At 32.4% G+C, this 22355-nt stretch overlaps 2 protein-coding genes across 3 annotated transcripts; one reads left to right on the top strand and one right to left on the bottom strand.

Annotated features, from left to right (window-relative positions):
* Positions 1–5811: 5811 nt before the first annotated feature.
* LOC142174883 (uncharacterized) lies at positions 5812–10251 on the top strand. 2 transcript variants are annotated; one of them, XM_075241273.1, is made up of 5 exons: positions 5812–6142; positions 6689–6761; positions 8492–8543; positions 8833–8902; positions 9944–10251. In XM_075241273.1, the coding sequence occupies exons 1-5, from the start codon at positions 5960–5962 to the stop codon at positions 10028–10030; spliced, it is 465 nt and encodes a 154-aa protein (XP_075097374.1). In that variant the 5' UTR covers positions 5812–5959; the 3' UTR covers positions 10031–10251. The 2 variants fall into 2 exon arrangements, with proteins under 2 accessions (XP_075097374.1, XP_075097375.1); XM_075241274.1 differs by lacking the exon at positions 9944–10251 and adding an exon at positions 9045–9110.
* A 1368-nt stretch (positions 10252–11619) lies between these two features.
* Positions 11620–15777, bottom strand: LOC107805679 (14-3-3-like protein GF14 iota). Its single transcript, XM_016629754.2, has 7 exons — positions 15507–15777; positions 14258–14564; positions 13327–13414; positions 13096–13205; positions 12784–12932; positions 12002–12078; positions 11620–11908 (listed from the first exon to the last, which is right to left on the bottom strand). The coding sequence occupies exons 1-7, from the start codon at positions 15577–15579 to the stop codon at positions 11885–11887; spliced, it is 828 nt and encodes a 275-aa protein (XP_016485240.1). The 5' UTR covers positions 15580–15777; the 3' UTR covers positions 11620–11884.
* Between the last annotated feature and the right edge of the window lie 6578 nt (positions 15778–22355).

The following is a 22355-nucleotide window of genomic DNA, read 5'->3' on the forward strand; positions in this document are numbered from 1 at the left end:
CTCGTCCGTTTTTGGACCAGGTTGGTTAACGGGCTGGGGGCAGGTTGAACTTTTTTGGGTTATTTAGGGCCCGTCCGGGTTCGGGCTTAACGGGCTACTGTATTTTTTTTATAAAAAATTAAATTTTATTTTTCTTATTCAATGTTATTGATACTTAAGTATTTGCAAACTTTTAAGGCTTAGAATTAAACTTTGAAGTTTAAAGTTTAAAGTTTTAAATTTGAAATTTGTATTTTAAAATTATAAAATTGAAATTAGAAAGTAAGTGGCTACAAAAAATTATTTAATAAGACCAATAGGCAATATGTAAGGAACAAACTCCGAAGACTTTCATTTTATATGTTTAATACTTCAAATTAATTTGCAAGTTCTTTTTTTATTTTTTTATTTTTTGAACTTGCAAATTAAAAGTTTACAACAACTATAAAAAATAAGAAATAGTACATCACATAGTTTGCATTATTTTTGTAAGTTCTTCCATGTCAACATGAGGTTCTAGGTTTCCGGTATTGGTTGAATCGAAACTATAAACCATTATATCTCCAATTTCTTGGTCCTCCTCTTCGTCTACCTCAGCACGCCCTTGATTTCCAAATACAGCCCACAACAATCCTCAATGACAACACAACCTCAAAGAGGTGTTGTTCTTCACTAGAACTAAGTTTTGAAGCACACTAGAATTTCCAAAGCGTTGCTGCCAATGAATGACGGGTATCTCCTAACTGCTGCCTTGCTTGGATAAATGCGCTCTCTGATGCGACTGTTGAAATCGACACATTTAGCACGTCTCGAGCCATGGCCGAAAGAACAAGAAATTGATTTGAGTTTCTCTTCTACCAACCCAGCAGTGAAAATCCTTTGTGAGGGGCTCTGGTGATTTTTGCAAGTAGAATTGGAGTTCATCAATATTCCTGCTACTGGTTTGTTGATGCTCTCCTCGTGTAGACCTAATCAGATATTATCTTAAACACCATCATCATCATCCATAGTTGTTCCAGATGTTGAAGGATTACTTGAAGGAATATTTGCATCTACAACCGAAGAAAAATCAACAATGTTAGCATAATAATTATATAAAGTTTGTAAATGTTTGTTTAGATCAGAAATACATGTGTCAATATCAGGAGTTTCAGTTGGTCCAATATCCATATAAGTATATAAAGCTCTAATTAATTGGCGACACTTTATCATTTTGATAGTAGGGTTTAAAATACCACCAATTAGGTAAATATGAGGAATTGGGTAGAAATTATTTTTAAATTTATCTAGCATAGATTCAACAACAGAAGCATATCCTTCTTTCTTCTTCAAATTATGTAGTAAAAGAGAAATTTCAGCAGTATGAACTAAACCATTTGCAATAGTAGGATAATAAGCTCCAGAAAACTCAAGTGTAACCACATAATTTTTTTGTAAAAATTGTACAACATCATGAATGACATCCCAAGTTCTAGGTTAACAAACGGCTAGGATTAGTACAATGAGAATTAGTGACTTCAGTTATAGGCATTCTATATTTATAACAACATCTTAAGAATAAATAAGTATAATTCCACCTGGTAACTATTTCTTCATGTATGAGTTTTGGTTTTAGTCCATAGTGTACACATTTTTCTTAAATGCATTTAATCTAACACTTCTTTTATTTCCTTGAATTACACCAACAGCTCTCCTAACTAAAGTAATTTCATCTATAAATAATTCAAGGCCACTCTTCACAATCAAGTTATAAATATGACATGCACATCTAACATGAAATATTCCAGGAAGTGGTGGGTGTAGATGCAATTTTAATATTGTAATAGTAGCATTGTTGTTAGAAGCATTATCAAATGACATACACAACTTTTTCTGCAAGATTATAAAATATAGCAACTTCATGGATAGTATTACTTATAAATGACCAGTATGACTTTGGTCTTCATCATATTTAAAAGCAATAATACATTTTTGCATACAAAAATTATCATCTATCCAATGGCATGTAACAGTCAAATAATCATTTTCATTTATAGCACGACCAATATCAGAAGTAAGAGAAACTCTACAAGGAAGACTTGCGAACAAATAACGTATATATGTCTGATATTGTCCAAAAAGCCTAAAGATATCAGCTCTACAAGTACTTCTAGGAATATCTTTAAACATATGGTTATAAATTCTTTGAATATAAGTAACAAGATACGGTGAAGAAGCAAAACTAAAAGCTAAACAACCTAAAACAATCATTTTAGCTAATTCTTCCCGATCTTTCTTAATATCATATTTACCAAATAACCCCCAGTACTCGAGTTAAGTTTTTGTTGCCCAGATTCCTCATCTACTCCCCAATCAAAAGGGTGTTTCTCTTCCATATGCCTATGAAGTTGACCCGTTTCCCCTCCCTTACCGAGCTCATGTTTATAATGTTCATTACAAATTTTACATTTTACATAATTTTTTTGATCTTGTATTCTTTCAAAAAACATCCAACACTTACTTCTTAATCGCCGATTCTTCTTAATAGAGAGATGAGGCCTACTTGTTACACCCCTAATATTTTGAGTTTGACTAGCATTACCGGGTATAGGTGGTGGTGTTTCAAGATTATCAGGTGATTGAATATCATCTAAACCAAAATATTCTTGCATTCGCTCATAATCTACATTTAAATTTTCAGGTGAACTTTCAGAAATATGTGTAAAGCTACTAGAAGAATCAACACCACCTCTTGATCTTTTGGAAGTTTTCTTACTACCACCTTACTAGTTTGTATGAGTCCAACAAACAGTAGAGTATCTGGTCTTCTACAAGATTTTGCTGAGAATGCTAATATAACAGTATGTAAATAAGGCTGAGGAATTTTACCTGGAAAAATCCCACACAACCTGTAGGCTTTTAACTTCACTAAGTCGTAAGAACCTATTACAAGCCACTTTGCAATGACTCCATTACAAAGGATTTACTCAACTAACTTGTGGTACTCTTACCACAAGCCACTTTGTGTCTTCCTAGTTACAAAGGCTTTTACTAACTTGTGATACTCTCACCACAAGCCACTTTGTAACTCTACAATTACAAAGACTTTTGCTTATGACTAAATCTAGTCACAACATAAACTCAAGGAGTTTACGGATTTACAAGAGGATTCCTAATCAAACGCTTCCAGCTAAACAGTTTAGGAGATACAATAAGTACGATCACAAAGTTACAACTCAACTAGGACAACAATAAGCTATCTTTTAGGAACTGGTCCATAGTTACGTTCAACTTTGTTCTTCAAGCTTGTGAGGATTGATTTCTCTGTTTTGGCAAGAAGCTTGAATGAGAAACTGAAACCTTCAAGTGATGTTTTGTATAAACTCATTGTAGGTACATCGTGATCACATCACTTGAAATGATGTGAGCACTTTATTTGGTTAGAGAATGAGTGGGTGTTGGAGACAGTGCAGTGCGGTAGAAACAGTGCCGCCAATCACTTCATTTCCAGCTGTGACCAATTGACTTGTACTGTGATGAGGGAACCATACTGGTATCACATCCTTGTTTGGGTTCCTAGTTCCTGAAGCTGTAGCAGTTAACCTTTAGTTTGGAATTCGTTAAGCTTGCAGTATAGTCCAAGTAGGTCAGGTTCCCTATCTGGTTCTTAACAGTAAGTTTGTTAGATCATCAAAACATAAGGCAAGAATATTTAAAACCTATCACACCTCTACTAGTGCACGCTTTTTTTGGCTGCTCTAAGTAAATCCATTATGTAAATTAAATTAATAATTCTAAATAATAAAATAAATGTACACCAAATAAGAGAAAAAGATGGAACGAGTGTACCAAGATTTCGAGTGTCGCACTAATTTTGATATCAAAAATCAAACTTCAATTGATAGACCGAAACTTGATAATTGATACTTGATAGTACTTGATACCACACTTCACTTGAATACTTGATATTTGATAATAATAATTTTGTAATGGCTAAGCTAAATAATTGATGAAACTTGAAATAATAAATAATTGAGAATTTAAGAACAATAATATCAAGAGAGAATTGAGAGAGAACTAGAGTAGTAAGAGAGTGAATTGTGAGAAAAAATAAAGAAGAAGGGGGATATTTACAGGTTTTAAAAGGTTAAAAAATGTAAATTTTCAATTATTAGGGGTGGGAGGACTATATTTTTAATGGGGGAGCCATTTCTGTAAAATCTGGCCGTTCCTCAACGGTCATTTTTCAATTTGACCGTTGGCTACGGTCCAAATAATTAAATTTTTTTTTTAACGGTAATCGGGCTGATAACGGGTTGCAGCCCGTTAACGGGTCGCGGGTTTAGCGGGTAGGGTGCACCATTATCCAAAACCTGTTCGTCCAAAACCCGCCCCCGATCAATCCATTCCAGCCCGCACAATAAGCAATAATAACAAACTGAATCGGGCTGACCCGGATTAAAGCGGGTTGAAAACATGTTAGTCCGGCCCGATTAGCACCTGTAATTTGCAGGACAGCCAAGGCTAAGGGGTAAAGTTTCTTACACTTATCCAAGGTTGCCTAAACATACTTAACTTACTGATTTTTTTCCTTTTTCCTTTTGAGCATACGTATTTTTGACCCTCAGAGTCTGATTCCTTTAACTGTTGACTTCATGGCCAATTCTTGGACTGACACTTTTTTGAAAGTGACCGAATTTCTTGCAGAAATAGACCTATAGGCACTCTAGGTTTCTTCCTGAATCTGCAAAAGGTGCAAGCATCCTTGAGTCCATGTTTTCTTAAATAAACTTAAGTACATGTTAATTATTTTTTTTAGCCATGATGTTCGAGCCAATCTACACATATCCCAACTATTATAGTGGATATGTCCTACTTTTACCTGCATATGCATCGAGTAACTCCGCCCACTATAGTATTTTGGGAAGTTATGTTGTTCACGTAGCTGAAGATACTCTACTTATGGCTTCCGGACGGGTGGCAACAAAGTCAGATCTAGGATTTAACTTTATGGTTCAAATTTGAAATTTTGTCATATCTCATCTAATTTAATGGGTTCAAAATTTATTATTTGCACATATTTAATGATTTTATGGATAGAGATACAAGGTATGAACGAAAGCTACGATTCAGTTGAACCCATAGCTTCTACGCTGCATATGCCTCTGGGTGGCAGGTTCTATGTGAAAACTGGAAATAACAGGGTATCCCCTCTCTGAAGAAAATTAATTGGAGTTATAATTGGAACAAAAAAATGCAAATACTTACCTAATTTTACAAAATAGATATATTTATATCCTCTTATGACTGATCAAATAATTCCTTTAATTTAGAAATATTAGTTTCTTTGACGTAAAAATTTTGTGCATTCTACAGCCCAAATTTTTTCCAATTCAAAACGGGAAAAAATAAATAAGAAATAGCCTAATATAACTGCTAATTGACAATTAGCTACCGTTTCAAAAGTAATTAAAATTTAGCCATTTTTTCGGATAAAAATAAAATTTGAACAAAAATACGCTTAAGAAATTCGGAAAAACTACAGTATAATATGCTCAAGTTCGAATTTTTTATACGAACATAATGCGTTAGAGTTCCAACATTATATATTGAAAGTTTATAAGTACTCCATAATTCAGTATATTATGCTGGAACTTTCCATATTTCAACTAGCATATTTTTATGTAGATATTACTTTGACGTAAAATAATAATTATTTTTTAATAATTTTATAAATATTGGCTATTTTCTAATTATCAGTCAAAAAACGGGCTAGGCCATGCTATTTTGACATTCAAAACCCCCAAAAAACCAGCCCAGTAGATTCTTGATTCTAAAATCAAACTGAGAATAACGAGCTTTTCTCAACAAAAATTGATCAAAACCCCTTTCAAGAAACAAAAGATTACATCAAAATCAAATCTGTTCATGCATCATTCTGTGATAAATTCCCCAAACCCATAAAACCCAAAAAGCGAAGAACAAAAATAAAAAAAACTTTATGGGGCAAAACACAGGCGCAAGTGGGAAAGGCAAGAAAGAAGAGGAAATGAAAAAGGAAACAGTAGAAGAAGAAGAAGAAGAGGAAGTAGAAGAAGGTGGGGAAGAAGAAGGAGAACATGATGAACAAGATGGCATGTCTGTACATTCTCCTTGTAAACCTCCCTCTTCTGCCCTTCGTAAGGTATCCCTTTTCTTCATTGTTTTTTTTTATTATTCTTTGCTGTGACATGTTGTGTATGTATCATGTGTATGTTATGTTTTAGATTATATAATTTATTAATTGTAAACTAGTTGGAGTCAACTATATAAATTATTTTTTGTTTTATTTCATTTATATACTTTTTTGGATAACAGTTGTGTCTGGGCCAGCTTACAGACACCTCGACTATCCACCGGATAACTCTGTCTATCAAAGTTAGGCAGACAGTGAAGGAATTAGCTTGTATTTTTTAAGTCCACTGGGATTTGAAAATGAGGTCTCTTGGTTTCTCCTCCCACTTTATTGACCATTAGATCAAACCCTTCGCTCCGCTCTATGAATCATTTATGTTCATTTTGCTCCATTTGTGTCTCTTTCATTTCGATACTCAGTAATTAAGATGATATAGGTACCATTTTCTCGATTATGACATGTTGTGTTTGTATCATTTGCATGTTAATGTGTTAGATTATAGAATTTATCAATTATTTTGTTTCTTCTCTGAGCATGTTTACTTTCGAGCTATAGGAGCAATCACAGGTGGAATTAGAGATAAGATTGTTGGAGGCTCTTGAAATCTATCCCCCTGCCAAATTGAGAGGTATAATTTGTCATTTTTTATCTGTCATTACACATTTTGTATGTATCCTCTTTAATTAATTGCCTTATGTCTTGGTGCGTTTTTGTTATTAAAGCTGAAGGGTGGCAACTTTATCATAGTTTGTCTAGTTCAGAAGTAAAATGTGCTGGATAAGAACTCGTGGTATAATCTGGAACGTGTTGAAATTCTGTGGTAATTGAAGTGCTTTGATTACTATAGTTTGAAGAAATTTAACGCATTGCGCACCTTAATGCACAATTTCACTGTTCTACTTAGAGCTCTGCTTATGTAGTAAATAATAATGTATTATGCCGTGGCAAAATAGACCTTCTTTCTTTGATTTTAAAGCAAGATTTTTGGGAAGTAACAATTCCATTGAGTTTGCTTTCGGGAAACTTGTTGGTCGTGGATTAGTTCGTTATATGCCACCAGCAGCCTCAACTCAAAGGCGCATGTTGATCTCTTTGGTTGAGATTGCATCCATTTAATCTTATTCAACTAGAATACATGGGAAGGGCTTCCTCTACTAGTGGCTCGGCTTGGTCTCGCTCTCTTCTCGCACTATTCCTCCCCATTAAAAAGAGCAGTTGAGAATCTCAAGGAGGTTAAAAATCGATGCTTCCGGCATTTGAAATATGCCGGGATTGAAGATGACACAATATTCCCGCCGTGAATAGCAATATACGAATTGTTATGCAGTGGATAACAGATGAACTACCTAGCCTTAAGGATGTTTTTGTCTTTAAATAATTTTATCCACGTGATTCTAATTCACGTGTTCTTATTCTACATTATGGCCCGCATAAATAATAAATTATTCCAACAAAAAGACATGTGGATATTAAACTTAATAGCGAAAACTAAACCCTATATTACTTATGAGGATATCATTTTTTATGAACTAATGACGCATTAGTTATACTCATATTATCTTTTCTTATGCGCCCCAACCAAACTTCGTCATACTTTATGCGGAGATTGGTTTGCTAATTTGGCCAACCAAACGATGCCTAAGTATATGTAGCGTGATATTAAAGAGAGTAGTAGTCACCCCCTTTTTTCGTAATAGTATAGCACTTTCTGGGTGCTATTCTGTTAATAAAATTTTACCTTACTCAAAAAAAAATATATGAAGCATGCCTGTGTATAAATGGAGCTAGATATAACTGGAGATAGGTAGATTATAAATAAAGTAACATAAAATAATTGGAGCTAGGTAGGAAAATTCTCTACATGCTCGCATAAAGACGGAGCTGCATAGTTGTTTTCAAAGCTTAATTTGACTGAAGCGTTTGACTTTGTAGTATCATACTTTGATCTAATATCTGGCTGGATTATATACTTGGATATCATCTTAGTGTTTCCTGATGTTGCAAGATTCTTAGTAATTATTGCTCTATATCTAGGCTGTACAAAATTAATTGCTTTCATGCTATTTAGCTGCGAGATTACGCCTTCTGCAACAAAGAGCGATTTAGCTAAGTAGGAATATCTTTTAATTTAATTATCACTGTCGCAATAATTGATACTATATCTATTAAAATATAACCGTCGAAATCGTAAAATGTAGTGACAGAGAAGAAAAAGTAGCTGTAATCATAAGAATATTCTTGGAATTCTTTTTTTAAGTTTCTGAAGGGCAAAAGAATGGAAGCTGTGGAAATGGCAGAGTAGCTTGCATTAAATTTTGCTTTCTGCTTTTAACATGTTCACCTTGATTCTTATTGCAGGCATACATCGTCATTTTGTCCTTTACGGCTTGACAGAATATCTGCGTAGAAGGTTACTAGGCTACTTTTTGTCCTTTTCTTTTATTAACTCTCTTCATTTATGGTTGTTAATGAACTTAGGTCATGCCGCACTCTCAGAAAAGAAATAAGAAAAATGAGGCACGTGTGAAATTAACGTACTTACACCCCCCCCAACCCCAACCCCCACCCTCACCCCCCAAAACCCCACACACACACATGCACACACACACACACACATGTAGATAGAGAGTGTGAGGCGTTTGATTTAAACTTTTTGTGACTGTATCTTTTGTCTTTCAACATTGAATTTACTGTCACAGCTTCAATAGGCAATTTGCTCCTGATGATGTTTTGAAGCTGCTGGATCGCTTCTACAACTTGGAAATGGTGGTATGTATTATTGGTTTGCTTTCTATTTGACTTCAATCATTATAACTTTTCCGTTATTCAGTATTTGACTTTGAAAGGTTGCTCACTGGAGCAGGAGAATTACATATATATAAAGCCATTCTTCCTGCTCTATGATTAGCAGGATCAAAATGGACGCACTGAGCCACATATTCGCACACTGTTCTTTAAGTAGTAATTTGAGTTTCTTAGAGGTAGCGTCTTCTTAATATATCATAGTTGGTCTAGTTTTCTCAAAGAGACTTATAGCCTGTTTGGCCAAGCTTCTAAAATCAGCTTATTTTGAGAAGTACTTCTCAAAAAAGTGCTTTTGGTGAGAGGTGGTTTGTGTTTGGCTAATTAATTTGAAAAGCACTTTTGAGCAGTGTTTGGCCAAGCTTTTGAAAATTGCTTCTAAGTGTATTTTTCTCAAAAGTGCTTTTGGAGAGAAGCTACTTTTTTCTGCTTCTCAAAAACTACTTCTGCTTCTCCCCAAAAGCACTTTTATTCCTTCCAAAAGCTTGGCCAAACACCTCAATTTTTGGCCAAACAAGCTATTAGATTAGGACATTGAAAGCGACATCAAGGAGACAGATCTCTTCAATTTGTTGCTAAATTCTGGCCCTATACAGCAGACGTTCTATTGATATTTGAGCAGGAAAGAAAGAGATTGAAATACTTCAAAGAGAATTTGTTTGACTGCATTATTTACCTTAGGAGTTATGTAGTGAACATTTTGAATAAGCTGCTTATATTACTATATTTTTCAATTTATATATCATAGGACCTTCAGACTCTAACGGAAACAACCTCTCTGCCTGCCGAGGGTAGGGGTAAGGTCACCCTTCCCTCCCAAGACCCCTCTTGTGGGAATCCACTGAGTTTTTTTTTTATTGTTGTTGTTGTTGTATATATCATAGGACCTTCAATATAGGCTTAGTTATCTCTGTTTCGTAGGCTAGAATCTTGTTTTTGTGGGGCAAATTCTTCTTGGAGTTACGAGCGATGAGTGCTCTTATTCTGATGTCCGTTAACTAATTTCAGAAACCAGATGATGAGGATGCAGAAATCCTAAATCAAGAGGAAGAATTTTCGTTGCCAGAGAGTTATTTCTCGAAGGAAGAATCTTGAACGAGTTTGAAATCGATATGGATTTTGGACTTCACCTCTGGCAATTCTTGTATAGTAGTATCAGAATGGTTAAGTTCTTTTTGTTTTTGTTGCCATAATCAATCTGGTTACTCTTTTCTTGAATCTTCTTAAATTGGCAAATTCTAAACCTTACTGAAATTTTTGTATGCATGCTGAGAATTGATTTCAGCTTTCCTGATACAGACAGTTGATCTTTTTACATATTTTCTCTTTGAGACTCCACCCCCCCCCCCCCCCCCCACACACACACACACAAAACCTTCTTTCTGTACTTGGAGATGTTGCGAAGCATCAAAATTCCCCATGCTAAGAGATTTTCTGGATAAATGTGATCACTTAAGGAGTCTGACTGATCAAGATTACTGAATAAATCAGTATGTAATTAGTTTATTCTATTGCATAATGCAAAAATGTACAATGGCTAGAAAGCTTATATTTACTAGTATAAAACAGTGTTAGTTCAGACATCGTTCCTTTTCCTAACATGCTTAAATAGCTTCATGTTCATGTGGCACAATTTCGAGTGTCCCAAAGGGATGACTTAGGGGTTGAAGAGCGTGGAATTACGAGGGAACCAAGGTCTGAGCAACTGACTTTCATGGTTTTCATGTGGTTATTATATGTATTATTTTCTCGATTATGTATTCACCAATATCTTGGCCCTCTGAACTAGGAGCATCGTGTTTGCTTTGAAGCAACTGTATGGTACTGGCATTTTCAGTAGAGACGAAACTATTGTACTGGTTCTAATGGAGGTAATAAATATTTGAAAAATTAGTCAAGTTACGCACAAACTAATCAGACACCACCGTTATTATTCCCCCAAAAAAAGGAAAGAGAGAATGAAATTCAAGTAGCAAGGCTTGATCTGAAAGATCTACAAATGGTTGATCTCGAATATCTTTAGATTGTTGAACGCTTGAAGTCCTCACGAAAGTACAGTGGGAATGCATTCATATTAACAGGTAGATAAAACTGGAAAACCAAAACTGTGAATCAAGAATGTTTCAGAGGAAAACAACTGCTCTGATTTTTCAGTCAACAAAATCGGGAGTTTGTGTGAGTGTATGCGTGTCTAAAGAAACGGTAAAGTTGTTTCTGTGTGACCTAGAGGTCACGGATTCGAGTCGTGGAAGTAGCCACTAGTACTTGCATTAGAGGCTATCTGCATCACACTCCATTGGGGTGCGGCCATTCCCCGGACCCTGCGTGAATGCGAGATACTTTCTGCATCGGGCTGCCCTTTTTCGCTTTTATTTTCTTGTTATCTTGCTGATGTTATAGTCTGTTGCTACTGCTTCTTTTTACAACTTTCCTTGTGCCAAGTGTCTATCAGAAACAGTCTCTCTACCTTCTTAAGGTAGGGGTAAGGTACACTACCCTCCCCATACTCGTGGAATTACATTGGGTTTGTTATTGTTGTTCTATTCTAAAGAAACAGTCAACTACTAAGAGAATAATTAGAATGATATGTATCAAAATATTTTGCATTCATTTCCTTTCGATCTAATGAAAGTAAGAATCCATAATCTCAAGTTCATTATCTTGCTCCTTGAAAAAAGCAAGCATATAAAAAAGGCTCAAATCCATTATAAAAATATTAATTAATACAAAACATGCCCGCAGTTTAGATGGTAACTCTTCCACAATTAACAACAAGAGTAATTCAACAACAAAAAAAGCAAGGAATAAGTCTCAAAACTAGTTAAAAACAGCAGCTGATCATTCAATGAATTGCATCTTCTTCTGATGAGGCCATTGCAAAATTATGCAAGCAGTTGTATCTTGCAAAGATGGGAAAACAAATCTGTTGTAATTTCTTGCGCGTATCGACTATTGCTTAGCTTTTGATGGCTCCTGTAATGATGCCAAGAAAAATAGAAATTTATGTTAGTAGAGTCAAAATGATGTAAACTTTAAAAATGGAAATAGGTCTAGTTAATAACTCACTTCAGTTTCAGCAGCTTTGGCATCTGCAGATTTTGGTTCAGCAACTTTTGGTTCATCAGCCTTCACATTCTCTTCACCTGTACAAAAAGTCATCTTGAGTATTGTTTCCAAAAGAGTTCTATGTACTGACGGCGTAAAGAATATTTACTAAATCAGGTCATTTCTGAGGTAATTACAAGTAAATCTCTATAATACGCATTAATAAGTAACTTAGTGAAAATGGTACTTACCATGCAATAAAGAGGCTAAACTACCCTGATAGTGTGAAAGATATGTACACTGTCAGTATATATAACTTATATCTTTCTTGCATTCGAAGGTGGGTTCTGAATTATAGGACAACAATCTCAAATGCTAGTAACTGAGTTATAAATTTTTTTTTCCATATTTAGTGAATTTCTTGCTATACATATAAGAGTTGGCCTAAAGTTACTAGATTCTGCTTAAACCATATCTTAAAGCCTACATCCACCCCAGTTTGCATTACCATACTTTCATGATTACAGTAGAAATAGTTTTATATCACATAGACCTCAAAGAATTTGAAAATGTTTGACGTGTGAGTTGCCGAGGAAACAACATCCTTGCCCTCTCAAGGTAGAGGTAAGGTCTGTGTACACACTACCCTTCCCAGACCCCACTTGTAGGAATTTACTGAGTTTGTCGTTGTTGTTGTATGAAGTGTGAGTTATGCTTGATATAGTATGACGTTTATAGAGTTTAGAGATACTTCAATGTTATTGGACTACATTCTATATCACTTATTTGGATAATAGAATTACCTCCATCTTCAGGCAAATCAGAGGTCCATAGTGTGAGATTGTCTCTCAACAGCTGCATGATTAAGGTACTGTCCTTGTATGATTCTTCACTTAAAGTGTCTAACTCAGCTATTGCCTCGTCAAAAGCTTGTTTAGCCAAATGACAAGCCCTGCAAAATTGAATTGTCAATCTACATCATCTAAAGGGTCTGGCCCTTCCCCCTTCCCCGGACCCCGCGCATAGCGGGAGCTTGGTATACCGGGCTACCCTAATCTACATCTTATCATATCATATATTTACAAGAATAAACAAAATTGGTTATGAAGTGCTACCTTTCGGGGGAGTTCATGATCTCATAGTAGAAAACAGAGAAGTTCAAAGCAAGACCAAGCCGGATCGGATGTGTTGAAGAAAGATCAGTGTTTGCAGTGGCAGTAGCAGCCTAAAAGGGATGCAAAATCAAGTGCTGATCTAAGTAATGTGCATCGATTGCTGGTCTAAGTAATGTGCATCGATTAATCGACTAATCGTGCAGTTTCAGAACAGAAGAAGAATTAACTTGCCTCATAGCCCTTCAATGATTGTTCAGCAGCCTCTTTCCTTTCAGAATCAGTCTTGAACTCAGCAAGATAACGGTAATAGTCACCTTTCCTGCACCACAGAGAGAAATATAAGAACCTAAATCTATCAGAAATCTACTGAAAACTGAAAGAATTCGGTTTGGACCAGCTGCTAAGGACATGAAGAATCTCATATCCTTCTTATGGAGGGCCCGAGACATCAGTGAGATACCATTCTTGAACAATTAGAATTCTAACCTTGTGTCGGGAACGACAGGCCAAGGGGCAATCTCGGTTAGACATTTACATAGGGCGTATAGGTGGGGAGCTAGCACTGACAATACGGGTCTGGCCGAACCCAGTAACTTTGGTCCAAACCCTGTATTTGTCTTAAGCAATCCACTTAATGGGTGCAAAAAATACTAGAATTTCGAAATCATAAACTTTAAACCCTGTCTTCGCCTCTGCTTAGGCCTCCCAAAAGGTATCAGAAGCGTGTGCAAAAGGTTACTCAAGCCGAACAAAGATTGGCCCTCGAGTGCTAAAATGATCAAAATAAAAAGGATAGAACTACCTACTCATTATTCGGAAGTGAATCATAGAACACCAAAAATTGTGGTATCTTATGGACCTAACATAGGTCACATACCTCTCGACATAAGATTGAAATATCCAAACCTTCTTCTTCGGAGTGGAAAAGGACGTGGCTAAAACATTTAAAGATCGGCCTAGCCGCTCATAGGGACATATCTATCAGGATAGAGGATAGTCTAGGTTGATTTATAGATAGATCTCTCTCCATATAGATCGGTATCTTAGAAGGGGTTTACTCGGGCCAAAGGGAGATTGACCCTCGAGTGCAAAGGCAGAAGGGAGCTTAATTTCAAAACTCATCCGTTGAGAAAGTTATAGAACTGTTATAGGTTTGACTTACATTTTGTAATAGAAGACAGTAGCTTCACCGGTACCAGCAGATGGAATAAGGTGTTTGTCAATGATTTCAAGAATGTCAGAGCAAATCTTGGAGAGCTCTTCCTCAACCTTTTGACGATAGCCTTTTATCAGCTTGACATTGTGCTCGTTCCCTTTCGATTCTTCTTTCTGTTCAATGGAAGACATAATTCGCCACGAAGCTCTTCGAGCTCCAATGACATTCTTGTAACCAACAGAAAGCAAGTTCCTTTCTTCCACTGTCAATTCCACATCAAGTTTTGCAACTTTCTTCATACTCTCAACCATTTCTGTGATATCAAACCAATGTAAAGTCAAGATTCATACATTCCATTTAAGAGATCAGATAAGATGAGGAGAAGCGCTCAACATGTTTTGAGCCTCGCTTTAGGGCTTAAGCGCGCCTTTGATAACATTGAATGAATATTTCAATCTTTAGCCACAAGCATTATTCCAAATTGATGAGAATTTCAACCTTTAGCCAGAAGCATAATTCCAATGAAAAGGCAAGAAACTCTATTCCATTAAATGTTCACTGTGTTCCACATTTTATATTTGGATTATATAACCTCAAACAACCACTATTGATCAATGTGTACCAACAAAAAGAAGGTGCAATACATTTATTAACCATGAAAAGGGATTAATTTTGTGTGAAAGACAGATGCCATGCACCTATTGCTTTGATGCATGTACCACGAGCAATGGTGGATCTAGAGTATTATTACCCGTTCTTGGAACACGGTAACTTTTGCTTAAACGTTATATTTCTATTAAGAAATTCACTAAATATTTGTAAATATTTAACTGTGAACCCAGTTATTATTGTATATTAATTTGAGATTACGGTAGGAATCCATAAACTTTAAATTCTGGATCCGCCTCTGACCATGAGTGAATAAATATTCTTTTGCTCGCATGCACATGTACCTCTTATACTCCATTTCCCAACTATTTTACATAGAAAATACCAATAAAAAGATGCAAATGAATCTAGCATATAAACAATAGGTGCATGTACAATACGTATATACAAAACTTAAAAGAAAATATAAAGTCTTAAAATGCCAATATTATACTGGGTTTGTTGTTGTTGTTAAAATGCCAATATTAGCAACTAGTACTACGCTTTAAATCAAGAATCCGTCTAAGGTACAAAAAATATTAATGCAAGTATAGATAACAAAGCAAACTGAATTAAAGAAAGAATTGAAGAGGGAAAGAAATGAAACCATCATAACGCTCAGCTTGTTCAGCGAGTTTGGCCATGTAAACATGAGTTTCTCTCTCTTTTTGGGACGCCATTTTCAATTCTAACAATCAAGAAAAAGCTAGGATGAAAAGGAATATGATAGAGATTGTTAAATGGTGAAATTCCAAACTAAAATAGAGTAGAATATTTCAAGTTTACAAATGAGAGAGAGATGAAATTTTTTTGGGGAGTTAAGAAGGAAAGGAAGAGCGTGAGGAAAGGGAAGATTAATGAATAAGGATGAATGAGAGAGTTGTGGGAGGATTGACTAAATCTCCATCTTTGGATCATTACTATTTACTACTACACCATTGATAGTAAAATTGGTAGACCGTGAAAATCGTAACTTAAAAGGGATAGAATTTAATTTTTGGATTTAACTTGTAGTATACATTAACGGTGTGAAAACAATATTTTCACTAGCATTATATATTTTAGTATAAGTAACGAATATGATTATCGCCTGTTATGAGGTTACCATTAAAATTTTGTCCGTATAGTTTAGTGGATTAAATTTCGCCTTTAAATATAATTAAAAAATATTTTTTTTTACAAATAAATTTAGCTCATCGGAATAGCCGATACAGAATTAAATAACGGTCTCAAAAAGGCCAATTAATTCTTGTTTCCTAAAGGGAGTGATGACTTTCACTTTTGTAACATCTCAATTTTTTTTCCTTCATTCAGCAAGTTGGTAACTAACATAATTTCTTCTAAGGCATGATACCATGATATTTTGACATGTAATCATGGTTCCCAACTATCACATACTAATATTTTTAGTTCCTTCGTTTTTATTATTTTCGTTTTGTGGTTTTATTTTATTTCTATAAACATTTTTTTGTTTCAACAAGATTCGTATATTCCTCAATCTTCATGATTTAGCTCTAACATTTTACATGTACCATAGTTCATTATCTGTACAAATAATCGGGATATAGTCTAGAAAAAGTAATTAAGTGGCAGATTAAGGGATTTTGGGAGGATTGATAAATTTTTTAGACACAAAAAATATCTTATTAGTTACGCCAAGCAAGGAATCACAATTTCTACATCTAAAGGTTAAAAATTCTCACTGAAAAAAATTGGTATGAAAATTTTTGGGACGACACAAATAGTCTTTTGTGGTGATCGGGTGACCCTATTTGCAGCCACGAATTATTTGTATTTAAAATTTAGAAAGTAGTAAACACATTTGTAATATGATTTTTCTCCAGATGCATACCTTGTATTTTAACATCATATACTTAGCCTCCTTTACAATGACAATTATACTAATTACTAGTTTGATGATATTTTCGCTTTCGGTAAAGAGCCAAATATACCCTTGTACCATGAAAAAAGGTTTAAATATACTCTTTGTTATACTTCGGGTTCAAATATACCGTTGCCGTAATACTATTGGTTCAAATATACCATTCTTCTGTTAAGTTTGTTCAAGGTGGACATCCAATCATGCACGACACTGATATTTGATGAGATGGATGCCACATGACATGCCATCTTTGCGCCCCTAATCTATATATAAAAGACTAAAATTTGAAATACAATATTTTTCGTGTAGCGGTAATAGTGGCAATAGTGGTGGAAGAGAAAGAAATTTTAGTGGTAAAAAAAAAATATAAGGGAGGGGTGAAATGATTTAGGGGCGATGAGGTGGCAAACCATGTGCCATCCAACTCGTCAAATATCAGTGTCACGTCGGATTGGATGTTTATTTTGGACAAACTTAACGGAAAAAGGGGTATATTTGAACAAATAGTATAGCGACATGAGTATATATGAACTCAAAATATAACAAGGAATATATTTAAAACTTTTCTGATAATACAACAGTATATTTGGTCATTTTCCGTTTCACTTTACTAGTATTACGACCCGTGCGCGATGCACGGACATTACTAAAGAATATTAATCTTATCAAAGTATAATCTAATTTACTTGAGCATGTTAGATTATGGTTTCAACTAAATCATAATTATCGTCTTACCTATCCAATAATAAAAATTCACTGGAACTAAATTAAATGAATCATATAATTATCGAATAATTTTTGAATAATACTCAAATATCGTAATTATATAGGTTGTGCTATAAATAATATGAAAATTAACATGATCCAAAACAAATAAGCTAATAGATATTGTCTTAAAATTCCCAGTAGCTTTCTCGATCTTCAAAATTAAAAATTAAATTTTCTCTCTATATTATTTTTAACATAATATTTAATAATAATTTCAATCGTTATTAAAATTACCTATATTATAAATTTGTTATATTTCTAAAATTTTAATGAGTTGCTTGAAATTTCTTAATTTAAACTTTTGTCATCCTAATATAAAAAGATTTCTCATCCCAAATTCAAAGTATTCCAACACTTATTTTAAGTTGATTTTTAATATCATGTCAAAATGTGATTTAGTTTATTTGAGTAAATTAAATCATATTGGTTTTTTCAAATTCTAACTATCAGCTTATTTGCTAATTCAACCTATGAGACTCTTTCATAACTACTTAATATACAAGGTTAAATTATGTTGATTGATTACCACAATTATTTAAGTAAATATACCACTATTATATATATATATATATATATATATATATATATATATATATATATATATATATATATGATAAATTACATTCAATATTTCATTTTTATTTTGTATTTGTAATGCTTTAGCAACTCTTTTAGGAGATATAGTTGAATGTAATCTTCTTCTTAGAAGTGAGAGATCCAGACATCCGGTACCTTAATTGTTGGCTCTTTAAATTTTTTAAAATAGGGTCATTCAACATATTGAACTATTACTACTTCTATCAACACGCGCAAAAAAATTAAATAATAATACATTCTAGAAAAACTAAAGAACTATAAACACATATAGAACTATATCTAATTAATAATACATTTTCACCCTTCTTGTATGCATTCCCGATTTTCAGTATACAGAGATTTCAATTTCAATAATGATTAAATCCACCTCTTGTGGTTTTCTTTAGGGAATATCCAGGATGATTTCGTTATGGATGAAACTATTTCATCTTGCAACATAACCAATATTTGAATTTTTCTACTACTATTTTCAAGTTAGACCGTATAAAAATTAGACAAACTACATAGGAGACCAACTGTATATAGGATTTTTATTTTAGATTCAAAATATTAGCCACGCATTTAAAAATTGGGAGTTATCTAGAGCTTGGATAAGACTTTGATCTTTTTTCTTTTTCAAAAGGTATAACAGTACAGTTAAAGTTTATTTTTTTTTCAATCCCCAAACTTAGAAGTCACGTAATTGTTCGCTCCTTTGAAATATGTACTAATTTGTTTTCAAAGCATACAGGGAAAGCAGTTTTTCTCTTAATTTTTTTAATTATATTTCGTTCAAAATTCTAAAATAGGAAGTATCTTTTTTGAAAATTCTTACATATTAGATTTACAATTGTTACATTTATGGATTATCTATGCGTAGTAGGAAGAATTATATTATGCATGAGAAACCGCAAATGAGCAATTGTAAGGACTGTAATTTATTAATAAATAGATAGATAATAGTTTTAAAACTAATATAAACTTCTCAACACGTATAACAAATGGATAAATATTATTGTTGTAAATTAGGAGCAAACCGTGTATGTTGCTTGACTATATCTTAGGTGTTTTATATTTTTTATATTTCAACCTCTTTTTTGTTTTTGTAGATTTAAATATTATATTTTTGGACACCAACTCAGTTATAACTAATGAAATATTTGACTTATCAAGAAGAATGACTTGTAAATCCAGACATATCAAGAGTTGTCTGATAATAGCTAACTATCAACCACAAATAAAAATAGAAATTATATGCTAAGAGGTGAGCCAAACATGGGGAAAAAAGAAGAAGCGGCATTACCAATTGTCCAACATTCGATAGAAGACTGCGAATATATCTTGCACCTCTTTGCTCGATACAAAATCTCAGAGTAAATTTATGAGTTACAGATAAAGAGAGGAATACTTTTGAGTTTTCTAAAAGGATGATTGGAAAAGTTTTGGAACCAATCACTCGCTAATCACAAAGCGAAACATTCTCAGAGTTTCAATATGAATAAATTAAAAAACTTACCCTAAAAAACGTGGGAGGAACTGATGTTAACTGAATTGACAGGTTTACATATTTTGAACCTATTTTCTATTCTAATCAGGTTTAATTAATAAATTAAAAAAACTGCCATTTGATATTAAGTGTTTATTGAATTAGCAGGTTTCAATTTTTTCAACCTGAACTTTTCACGTTAATTGATTTGGTAACTTTTTTTAAACTTGTCTTATATTTTAAATTATTTTAGAATCTCCAAATTTATTGTTGAACAACTTCCCAATTAGAATTGATATTTTTTTATTTTTTAAATTTTCGTTTTTTATTATAAACTAATTTTAAAATTCAAACTTTTCAGGAGCTTTGTCCTAAAAATGTACATTTGTCATGTTATGGTTATGCCACTTGACTTGGCTTTGCCTTTCCTTTTATTATATGTATAAAATATAAATAATATAATATAAATATAATAATAATATATAGACATAGATATAGATTTTTTTATTTCGATATTTATTATAAAATAAATTAAAAGTTCCAACTTTGTTGGAGCTTTGTCCTAAAAATCTACACTTATTGTTTTATGGTTATACCGCACTTGGCATCATATAATTATTTACTTCTCTTTATATATATATAATACACACACACTACAATATTAAAAAGAAACTACTCCACAATTTGAATCAAAAGTTTTTTGTTTCTTTATTTTCGTTTTTTTATGTTAAAATAATTTTAAAACTCAACTTAAAACTACTCCCCAATTTGAATTGGTAATTTTTTATTTTTTTAATATCATTTTTTATTTTAAAATTATTTTGAAACTCCAACTTGAAACTACTCCCAACCAATTTGAATGGTAGTTATTTTTTTATATATTTATATTTTCGTTTTTTATTATAGTTAATTATAAATAAATAAATAAATATATATATATAGCTGGTAGTTTTTTATTTTTTATTTTTTTGTTTTTTATAGATATTTAAATTTAAAAATAATAACCAATAACTAATTAGTAACTAATTATGCCATGTGGCTTTTTTTAGGCTGCCACTTGGCTTAAGGAGATGGCTTTGTCCTAAAAATCTACACTTGTTGTTTTATGGTTATACCGCACTTGGCATCATATAATTATTTACTTCTCTTTATATATATAATACACACACACTACAATATTAGAAAGAAACTACTCCACAATTTGAATCAAGAGTTTTTTATTTCTTTATTTTTGTTTTTTATTTTAAAATAATTTTAAAACTCCAACCCAATTTGAATTGGTAATTTTTTATTTTTTTAATATCATTTTTATTTTAAAATTATTTTGAAACTCCAACTTGAAACTACTCCCACCCAATTTGAATGGTAGTTATTTATATTTTCGTTTTTTATTATATATTTATTTTTTCATTTTTTTTATTTAATTATATATATATATATATATAGTTGGTAGTTTTTTATTTTTTATTTTTTTTGTTTTTTATAGATATTTAAATTTAAAAGTAATAACTAATTAGTAACTAATTATGCCATGTGACTTTTTTTTAGGCTGCCACTTGGCTTAAGGAGATGGCTTTGTCCTCTCCTTTTAATAATATATAGATTTTAAAACTCCAACCCAATTTGAATTGGTAATTTTTTATTTTTTTAATATCATTTTTATTTTAAAATTATTTTGAAACTCCAACTTGAAACTACTCCCACCCAATTTGAATGGTAGTTATTTATATTTTCATTTTTTATTATAGTTAATTATATATGTATATATATATCTATATATCTATATATATATATATATATATATATATATATATATATATATATATATATATATATATATATATAGTTGGTAGTTTTTTATTTTTTATTTTTTTTGTTTTTTATAGATATTTAAATTTAAAAGTAATAACTAATTAGTAACTAATTATGCCATGTGACTTTTTTTTAGGCTGCCACTTGGCTTAAGGAGATGGCTTTGTCCTCTCCTTTTAATAATATATAGATTTTAAAACTCCAACCCAATTTGAATTGGTAATTTTTTATTTTTTAATATCATTTTTATTTTAAAATTATTTTGAAACTCCAACTTGAAACTACTCCCACCCAATTTGAATGGTAGTTATTTATATTTTCATTTTTTATTATAGTTAATTATATATGTATATATATATCTATATATCTATATATATATATATATATATAGTTGGTAGTTTTTTATTTTTTATTTTTTTGTTTTTTATAGATATTTAAATTTAAAAGTAATAACTAATTAGTAACTAATTATGCTATGTGACTTTTTTTTAGGCTGCCACTTGGCTTAAGGAGATGACTTTGTCCTCTCCTTTTAATAATATATAGATATAGATATAGATAGATTTTTTTGTTTTTTATAGATATTTAAATTTTAAAATAATAACTAATTAGTAACTAATTATGCCATGTGACTTTTTTTTAGGCTGCCACTTGGCTTAAGGAGATGGTTTTGTCCTCTCCTTTTAATAATATATAGATTTTTATAGATATTTAAATTTAAAAATAATAACTAATTAGTAACTAATTATGCCATGTGACTTTTTTTTAGGCTGCCACTTAGCTTAAGGAGATGACTTTGTCCTTTCCTTTTAATAATATATAGATATAAATATATAGATATAGATAAGGGAATTAATTTTGAAGTGTTTCGTTTTTGAAGAAATTTAAGGTATACCCGTCACTATAAATATATTAAAATAAAATAACTAAAA

Source organism: Nicotiana tabacum, chromosome 20 (assembly GCF_000715075.1).
Source record: "Nicotiana tabacum cultivar K326 chromosome 20, ASM71507v2, whole genome shotgun sequence".
NCBI classification, from domain to species: Eukaryota; Viridiplantae; Streptophyta; class Magnoliopsida; order Solanales; family Solanaceae; genus Nicotiana; species Nicotiana tabacum.